Source organism: Pundamilia nyererei, unplaced genomic scaffold (genome assembly GCF_000239375.1).
Source record: "Pundamilia nyererei isolate P.nyererei 1_Seehausen unplaced genomic scaffold, PunNye1.0 scaffold00404, whole genome shotgun sequence".
In the NCBI taxonomy this organism is placed as follows: domain Eukaryota; kingdom Metazoa; phylum Chordata; class Actinopteri; order Cichliformes; family Cichlidae; genus Pundamilia; species Pundamilia nyererei.
In genome coordinates this window covers 166,049-176,243 of record NW_005187805.1, presented here as the reverse complement: position 1 = coordinate 176,243, position 10,195 = coordinate 166,049, and the positions used below count along the sequence as shown (strand labels likewise).

General features: G+C 36.7%; 1 protein-coding gene across 2 annotated transcripts in view; it reads right to left on the bottom strand.

Annotated features, from left to right (window-relative positions):
* galnt14 (UDP-N-acetyl-alpha-D-galactosamine:polypeptide N-acetylgalactosaminyltransferase 14 (GalNAc-T14)) overlaps positions 1-10,195 on the bottom strand; it is a 244,066-nt gene that overhangs the window by 71,032 nt on the left and 162,839 nt on the right. For both annotated transcript variants that reach the window (XM_005753112.1, XM_005753113.1), the window contains exon 5: positions 1,243-1,308. In XM_005753112.1, coding sequence (XP_005753169.1) covers positions 1,243-1,308 — 66 coding nt within the window. The remainder of the gene's footprint in view (positions 1-1,242; positions 1,309-10,195) is intronic.

Genomic DNA, 10,195 nt, shown 5'->3' with positions numbered 1-10,195 from the left:
TCCCCTTGTTGTTTCAGCAACATTAAATTTAAAAACTGTACGTTGGAGTTAAAATATATATTTATAATTTTAATAAATGACAAATTAAAAAAGCATGAACATTTTCTTGTATCGAAAAAATATTGAACCGTGATACCAAAGTATCGAACCGAACCGAACCGTGAATTTTGTGTATCGTTGCACCCCTACTGTCTGCCTCAGTATGTGTCTGTACTTGGGTCTATTTTGTGAATTTGCTTCTAACAGTGGGGTGTAGTAGTTAAAGTGCAACATTCAGTGGCAAAAAGTTAAACGATTAAAAGACCTGAATAAACCACAGCATGCCACCTCCACTATTGTTTTAGTCAAATAAAATGTTCTTTCAGCCCGAAGTATTTAATCCATTTCAATTCCTTAAAAATCATGCACATACCAAACATCTTGAGTCAGCTACAGTGGAAGATTATATATGTCTTAAACCTTTTTCTGGCCATTAACCATTTCTTTATTCACAGTATACTCCTGACCCCGCCATATTGTCAAGCTGTCATGTTAATTTATGTATTCCATTCATTCGTATTCTATATTTAAGAGCATGGAGGCAGCTCCAAATGGATTATATGGAAAAATGATAAGCATAGCCATGACACATGACTGTATTAACCATTAAAATGAGGAACACCATCCATATTTAGTGTGACTGAGGCTTTAACTTCAAACTGGTTGTCATCTGTGATTAGGTTATTTATAAATTTTCTTTTTTTTTTTTTTTTAAATTTCAGCATATAAGCTTGCTTTTGAATTAATGTATGTTTGGTTTGAGATTGTGGAAGACATTTTCTTTTCAGTGACATTTTTTTTATGATAGCTTGCCACTCTGGGCTCTATTTCAGTAGCTCTCCTGTCACTTCAATTCACTTCAGGTCATTTCAGTTCTGCAGTTCAATATGTAGCCAGAGATGAATGAATCAATTTCACTTCACTCACTGTCTTTCTGTCTGTCCACCCGTCTCTGTGTGTTTATATACAGCATGGGATTGTTTAGGCAGAGAGTTTTCAGTACCACCAGTGAAATTTATATTCTTTATACACACCCTGAATAACACCTTTTTATACACATACACACACAAATCTAGCACACCGGTGACAAATGAGATGCCAAAAAACCTACAAAGAACATAAGAATGATTAAGCATGCAAATTTATACACACTAGCATGTTAAAAATGCTAATGAAATTTTTCAAACGCAACTGCTTCCATACCTTCTCGCTTGTTGTTGCGAAAGCATTTAACTTTGGGCAGTTTGGTGAGAAGCTGGCAGTCACTCTCTGGGAAAGAAAAAAAAACAGCATGAGCAGAATACAAATAATAGAAGGAAACATTGTGTGCCGTGTAATGTATATCTTGATAATTTCTTTGAAAGTCTGCAGAGAAACCAAATAGTAGCCCACTGAAAAAAATGACGACAATTCAAAGCTTAAGGTTTGACAAGTTAGACATTTGTCTAGTTGCTGTTCAGCCGGCTGTGAGGTCTCCACTGAATTTCTGAGCTGTATTTCTTTTTTTTTTTGTATTTTGTTCTTTTTTAAAATAAAACTGTCAAAAATACTCTGGTTGAAAGTCTCAAAATGGAAAGAAGAAAGCAGAAAAAATGAATCACTGGTGTACAATATGTGAGTCATTTAATGAAGTCAAGTTAAGTGAAATTAATATTAATGATTTTTAGAACAGGAAAATAGTGAATGTACTTACAATATCAAAAAAGGATTTCAATAGCGTTCCATTATAAATTTCAGAATAATGAGTCAAAGATTGGAAGAAAAAAAAAACTAGAGAAGAAAGAGAAGCCGTCACGGCTCAAAAAACTGGAAAATGTCATGACTTATGATAATATGATGAGTATGTTCTGTCTTACATTCCTAATCACAATGGTGGTGGGATCTCAAAAGATTTCTTAACAGTTAGTTTTTGTTTTTCCCTGTAAGTGTTATTGTTAAAACTTTTCTGAAATATGTTCCTGCAGTCAAATTAAAAATAAACACATTTTCTTCATATTAATATTCAAGTTATTTTCTGTGCTCTATTGTGAGTAACATATGGGTGCATGACATTTTCAGTTTTTAAAAATTATTATTAATATTATATTTTACACAATATAACAGCTTTTTCTCAAATGGTTTTGTATGTGTGTTTTGTGTATAGCGACCCTGAATGACTTAACACCTCCATCAGAGCGCTCTGACCCAGAAACAATGCCCCATGGTTGTTCCCCTCTCCACTGAACTTCTCCCTTCAAGTGGACAAAATATATGTGACCAAGAGCATATGCACTTTGATCCAAGCAGAAAGGTTTTGACTCAGTTTGGGGATAAATTCTTATTGTTATTTTATATGGAATTTGAACAACACAGTTTCCAAAAACCTTAAAGTTCAGACACACCCCCATAAATATTTTTTGTTTTTATATACTAATTTGGCTCTGTGGTTCTCTCTCAGCCTGAGATGCCCTGCATGATGAAAAACAAAATAACCATATAAACAGACACTAATGTTTGACAAAGCTCAAAGGTTGAGAGGCATTCAAATTTTAATTGCAAGCATTGGTGTAACAGCATCTTTGCAGAGCTAGAAAAGTTTATGTGTACTACTGTTCCACATGCCTTAATGCTGACTGGCTGCAAAACCCTCAAGGTATGCACAAAAGGCCAGAGAAGGTGGAGTTATGTTAATATTATTAATTGGGTGTTGGCATCAGTTTCAGTTTCAGTTTGGATTAGTCTTGGCTAATATCAGGTTAGGGAAAAAGCACGGAACTAATGGGCAGTTGTATGGTCAGTTCCTGGTGTTTTTGATCTTTTCCTTGTTTTTGCTAGGACTGCAAGTCCCTTATTTGTATTTGGTCTTTGTAAGTAATTCAGTTTACACTTTCAATATCAGTTTCAATTTAAAACTTTATCTTCTTCTATATTAGGATCCTTTGAGGCATGTACATAGGAACCGTTACATGTTTGGGGGCTTGTCCAGGATATGCACACAAAGAATTTATTCGTAAATCAGGGTGGAAAATAAGTATTTGGTCAATAACAAAAATACAACTCAATACTTTGTAACATAACCTTTGTTGGCAATAACAGAGGTCAAACGTTTACTATAGGTCTTTACCAGGTTTGCACACACAGTAGCTGGTATTTTGGCCCATTCCTCCATGCAGATCTTCTCGAGAGCACTGATGTTTTGGGGCTGTCGCCGAGCAACACGGGCTTTCAACTCCCGCCACAGATTTTCTATGGGGTTGAGGTCTGGAGACTGGCTAGGCCACTCCAGGACTTTCAAATGCTTCTTACGGAGCCACTCCTTTGTTGCCCGGGCGGTGTGTTTTGGATCATTGTCATGTTGGAAGACCCAGCCTCGTTTCATCTTCAAAGTTCTCACTGATGGAAGGAGGTTTTGGCTCAAAATCTCACGATACATGGCCCCATTCATTCTGTCCTTAACACGGATCAGTCGTCCTGTCCCCTTGGCAGAAAAACAGCCCCATAGCATGATGTTTCCACCCCCATGCTTCACAGTAGGTATGGTGTTCTTGGGATGCAACTCAGTATTCTTCTTCCTCCAAACACGACGAGTTGAGTTTATACCAAAAAGTTCTACTTTGGTTTCATCTGACCACATGACATTCTCCCAATCCTCTGCTGTATCATCCATGTGCTCTCTGGCAAACTTCAGACGGGCCTGGACATGCACTGGCTTCAGCAGCGGAACACGTCTGGCACTGCGGGATTTGATTCGCTGCCGTTGTAGTGTGTTACTGATGGTGACCTTTGTTACTTTGGTCCCAGCTCTCTGCAGGTCATTCACCAGGTCCCCACGTGTGGTTCTGGGATCTTTGCTCACCGTTCTCATGATCATTTTGACCCCACGGGATGAGATCTTGTGTGGAGCCCCAGATCGAGGGAGATTATCAGTGGTCTTGTATGTCTTCCATTTTCTGATGATTGCTCCCACAGTTGATTTTTTCACACCAAGCTGCTTGCCTATTGTAGATTCACTCTTCCCAGTCTGGTGCAGGTCTACAATACTTTTCCTGGTGTCCTTCGAAAGCTCTTTGGTCTTGGCCATGGCGGAGTTTGGAGTCTGACTGTTTGAGGCTGTGGACAGGTGTCTTTTATACAGATGATGAGTTCAAACAGGTGCCATTCATACAGGTAACGAGTGGGGGACAGACAAGCTTCTTACAGAAGACGTTACAGGTCTGTGAGAGCCAGAGATTTTCCTTGTTTGAGGTGACCAAATACTTATTTTCCACCCTAATTTACGAATAAATTCTTTACAAATCCTACCATGTGATTTCATGGATTTTTTTTTCACATTCTGTCTCTCACAGTTGAAGTGTACCTCTGGTGCAAATTACTGACCTCTGTCATCATTTTAAGTGGGGGAACTTGCACAATCGGTGGCTGACTAAATACTTTTTTGCCCCACTGTAAATACTCTTCCCGTTACACTATTGTTGTAATTAAGTCCTGTTTGTGGACATTTTACGTCTTTGTACCTACCTGGTTAAGACGACTATTATACTGTATATTAACATCAGCAAAAGTAGAACATATAGACAGTCATTACCTCCTATGCAGATTAGATCCAGCTACAGCTATGCTTGCTTAATTATAAAATCTTCTTGGTCATTGTCCTCAGGGGCTGTGTCCACCACAGCATACATCTCATGGACTGCCCTCTCAGCTGTTTGCAATGATAGAAACATATTTTTGATAATATGCTAAGAAAAAAAAAAAAAAGCAGGGCATCTTTTTTCTTTCCAGATTTTTCAGTTGAAAAATGTTCAACTTCTCATAAACAATTATGGCCAATGCTGTCATTTTTTAACCAGACTTCCATTTTCAGTGGCAAAAGGGTGAGTCAAATACTTCAGTGAACCAAGATCACATCCTATTCGCACTAGTGCTGAACAATGGGGACTTTTTACTGCTTGTATGAAAAGTTTGGCTCTCAGGACGATTTAGTTTGCAGTGGGTATAGCAGGTAAACAAAAGTCATCTAGAGTCACGGTTTTTACAAGATATTACTTCCTTGGATATTCTGTATCATAGCAACGAAAGAAATACTTCATCTCCAGATTGCTCTCAAGCACTCGCAGCTGGCATTTTTTAGCTGCCAGAAGAAAAAGAAATCTCTTTGGTGCACAGTTTAAAGCAGATCGGATGAACAGTTGTCGAGATATATAGATTTATAGGACAGCTCTCTGTGGAAACATATGGCAACAATAGTTCTTGAATGAAAGAGGAGAAAGCTAAAAGTGCAAGAGGTTAGGTGGTAGTACCATAAATTATTGGATAATTATTATTATTTTTAAATAGAAGTGATATTATAAATGTATCAACTTTAGTACATCAAGAAGAAGATTTTTATGAGAGTTTATAATCTAGAGAACTGCCTCAACATAGGAACAGTGAACAAGACAGAAACATTAAGTTGATGTGCTTGAGGAAGGTAGTAAGAGAAAAGTTGTTTATGATAGGTCAAATATCCTAAAACAAATCACCGCAAATAAGCAAAGGCAAGGCATTAAACTTATTGACTCACACCTGTGTGGGCGGCTGGAAAAGTTGTTTTCTCTTTGGCTATGTATATCAGCATGCATATGCACTGGTGATATGGTTGTATAAGTGTATATGCAGTATTATTAACACTGATTATCTGTCGGTAGTTGATTTGCACATCCATCTGTGGTTGTTTACTGGCATGTTTCTGTCTCCACTGCTGATTGCATCTATTCACTGTTGCCTCACCTACCCCAATCATGTCTTTATAGTCTAAATCTGCTGTTATTTAACCTTCATCACTCAGGTTTTCACTTCTGTCGCTCTCAGATTGGTGAGTTAGAAAAATGTTTTAACAATTGCATGTTGAAAAAACATTGGAAAATCACGAGTTATTAATGAGACACAAAGCCTGTTCTACAAAGGTTGTACGGGTTTGGGGTTCATGTTTTAACTTCCATGTTTAAAACAACCTTTTTGTTTCTATTTGCTGTTTGGTTTGTAATTGACCAGTCAAACAGGCTAAAGTCCCCCAGTGCAGTGTGATGAATCAGAAAACACAGTTTTAAGTAAATTATAGCACAAATTATCAAAAAGCATGTTAAAGTGGGCATACAGTGTCCTCGGTGTCATGGTTGGTCTGTCACTTGTCATTCAGTCAGTCTTTTGAGACTTGTCATTCTCAAAACATACAATGGGTGATAGCTAAAGCCATCTTTTATTTACAGTGTTTCCTAACATTGCAAACAAATGCACACATTGCATGTTGAGCGTTTGAATATAGATGTTCTGTAGACTTCTTTCTTAAATGTTTTAAAAATACTGTGAAATATTTTGTATCTGCCCATGTTCATTATGAAATGTAATAATGTAGAGACAACATGAAAATTGGTTTAGCTTCTGGATTGCTTTGATTAATGATAATGGAATTAAGAAAATATAAGAAGACTATAAGAAACCTTCAATTAATCTAGCTGCTGCTCAAGGCATGTTAGCATTATATTACATCCTGCTGCTCAAGGCATGCATTGAGATTTAGCTACGGGTTACTAAACTTGCAACAAAGATGCATAACATGTCCTGTGATGCATATAGCCTAAATAAAAAAAAAATTAAAATGAAAAACCAAAAATATCACAGGGCTTTTTAAAGAGACTCTTAGCTGTCAGTAAATGGTTAGAAAGTCGTTAATATAATTGAATTCCTAAGAACATCTGAAATTACGATGCTTTGGGGAAATGGCTCTTGGATTTCAGAAAGTTCACAGAATTTTACTATCATCCTATCTTTAAGATGCTTTTGGGAAAACTGGCTGGAATTGCAATTTGACAAGTTGATCTTCAAAACACTCAGCTGCCACATATCGTTAAGTGAAAAATCTCCCTGCGCTGATTTTGATCTTATTCAAATTTAAGAGGGACGCTGAAGCACTCACTGTGGTTATTTTCTCTGCTACGTGCTCATTAAGCCTGAAGAGGGAAAAAAACACCTAAACACAAGTTTTTTGTTGGTGCCTCTATCGTTTTCTTAAAAAATTCTTTAATTGTGACTTAAAATTATAGTGAGGAGCATAACTACACTTGAAGCAGTTGAGCAGCCTTTAAGAATAAACTGTGTGTCGGTGAAACTGGAGAAAGCTGCAGGAACAAATCAAATCTTGTCAGGCAGCTTTAGCTTCTCCTGAAGCTTCTGTTTCCAATGTAAACCATGTAGTGTTCAGTTGCCTGTATATTTGTGCTTTCCTTATCACTGCTTTACTCCCTGACCACAAAAACCAAAGTGCAGACACTTTTTCTGATCATATCAAAGTCTGCTGGCCAGAATTTATTTCCTAGCAGGAGTGGACAGAAAACTGAAAACTACAAACGACTGCACCTCTTAACATACTATCTTACTAGGTCTGCAGTAACATTTTGAAGCTATTTATATTTGACTTCCATTATATTCTGCTCTTGGACATACTGTAGTTTTTATTCCACTATGCTTCTATTTAAAACAAATCATATGATCCTGGAATATTAAACCATTTTACTACCCCTAGTAGTTATAATTAACTCCACTATGACCAGCTAAAGCATTAAACTGTGGCTGCATATTCATTTGACACCAATAATGATCCAGTGATTGATATATTACTTTGAATAACCCTTTTGCTTAATGAGCAATTTAATTTTTAATCTTTAGGGGAACAGTAGCAAAAATAGGTCCCTACATAAATACTCTGATCATCTCACTTTTAATTACGCAAATCAAACTGATTTATAGGACCAGAGACCATTTAGATATTGTATTAAACATTGGAAATCACATAGACGTACACATTTCTACACTGGGTGCGTTGGTCCATGACCAATTCTGGACATCTATACAACATCCGACTTGGTCCACAATTTGGACGTCCAACCATGACCCAACCCAACCTATGATGTTCAACATTTCAGACTGGATCATTTTTTGGGACGTCATGTGAACGTCTATGACAGGTGCAGGGAGCTTACATGGTTAAGTAATGTAATGATTTTTTTTATTTACAAATATCAACATTGTTGTTATCAACATGACACGTGAATACAGATTGTTTATAAACAAACACAATTTCTCACGTGTTAGCTTATTGATTTTTTTTTTATTTGACATTTTTTAACTGGTTTATTTATTTTAATTAATCAACTTTTTTTTGTAACCAGGCAAAAACTGTTGAAATCAATGTTAAACTGTAAAATAATAATAGTATTTAGAAAAATGTTGGAATTCCTTTTAAAAGGAGTACACTGTGTTTAATAAGTTTAAAAAACCACTTGCATTATAAATGGTTTGTTTTTATTTTAGTGAGGCTGGTCTTATTTTGAAGAGGAACTTCTAAAGGACATCTCTGCGACATCACTTTGTGAGTATATAGGCAATATAAAGGATTCAAATCATGGTTTTTGATAAACAAATTTTCCATAGACTCACTTCTTTCTGTGTGATTAACCATGTTTTTAATTTATAGGATACCAATTAATGGACATCATGCATCTTGTCCACACTTTAAAAATGCCACCTTAAATTACTTCATAAATTAAATCAACAAACCGGGCTTTGAGAGTAGAGTTTTAAGCTTAAGCCATCGACCCTTCTGGCCATCACCAGTAGGCGGTAGGTGAAGTGTCTTGCCCAAGGACACAACGACCGAGACTGTCCGAGCCGGGGCTCAAACCGGCAACCTTCCGATTACAAGGCGAACTCCCAACTCTTGAGCCACGATCGTCCCAAACTCAGACACTCACTACATTTTATTTTAAGGATTATCAAATTACAGTTACTAAAAAACCCTCAATACTATCATTTTTATGGTAATCAAATACATATAACATCATATGACACTATATATTTTGTTGATTCATTTCCATTTGGTACTCTAGCATGTATTTGGGGCAGCAGCAGGACTCATATGCATTAATTAAAAATAAAAATTAGTTTTCAATATCACACATAGATACACGGGTGCAGGGGGGCAATATCAATACAGTATCTGGCATTTCAACCTTGCTAATGGAAAAGCTGGAGACTGAAGCTCCAACCATCCAGTTAGTCCCAATTTAAGGGAGAAAGAGCTAACTCAATGGTATAAACAGAGCAAAATATATTAGGTGCCCAATACACACAAACAATACTTATGTGGATCAAATCATTGTTGATTTTGGACTTTTCATTGGATTTGTTCATTTGTTGACTATATTACTCCATCCACGACCTACGAGAAGAGGGGATGCTGTAAACAAGGCCTTGTTCTAACTTTTTTTAGATGTGTTGCATTCATCAAATTCAAAATGGGCTTATTTGTTTTTTTTTAAATGGCACAATTTAAACCTTTGATATTTGATATTTATAATAGGATATCGATATTTCTATGATCTATTGTGAATAAGGGTCATGAGGGATTGCTAGAAGTTGCCTGCTGTTGCTATTGCTTGTCACTAAAAGCTGGTAGTTTGTTTCAAAGATGCCAAATTATCTGCAAACACTCTCCAACCACTTGCCAAGCAGTAGTGAAACTGTAAAGAGAGTGATGCAAAGCAGAATCAGAGACCTTTGCCTTCAAAGTAAAAGTTGCATGTTTTTAAATGGGGTGGTATCAGAGGTGAGGCACATCTTTTACTTTGAAGGTGAACACACTCACTTTCTGTTTTGAATCAAATTTCTTTTTATTTTTTGAATGTTACAACTGCTTGGTGGTTTGAGGGCATGATATTGTCTTTTAACAAACTTTGGGCAATCTGCTAGTGACCAAAGCAACAACGACGACAGCCAGCAACCACTCAGCCACTAAAGCCTAATCCTTAAAAATCTGTCCACAAACAGATATAAAAACAATGCTACTTGTGAATTCTTGTTCTAGTTACAAAGAGAAAACAGTGGCACGCCGTTGTGGCTGATAAATATCCTTAGAGTCTGATTAATCGAAATCTCTTAATCGAAATAAATGTTTTCCGGTCTGACAGATCACAAAGAGTGAGAATAAATGGGGTTCTGTCTGACCCAGTGTTCTCCTCCACAGGTTCTCCTCAAGGGTGTGTCCTATCGCCCTTATTATTCACTCTCTATACAAATATGTGTCAGGGCAGACATGAAAACAGGGTCATTATTAAATATGCAGATGACTCTGTTATTGTCA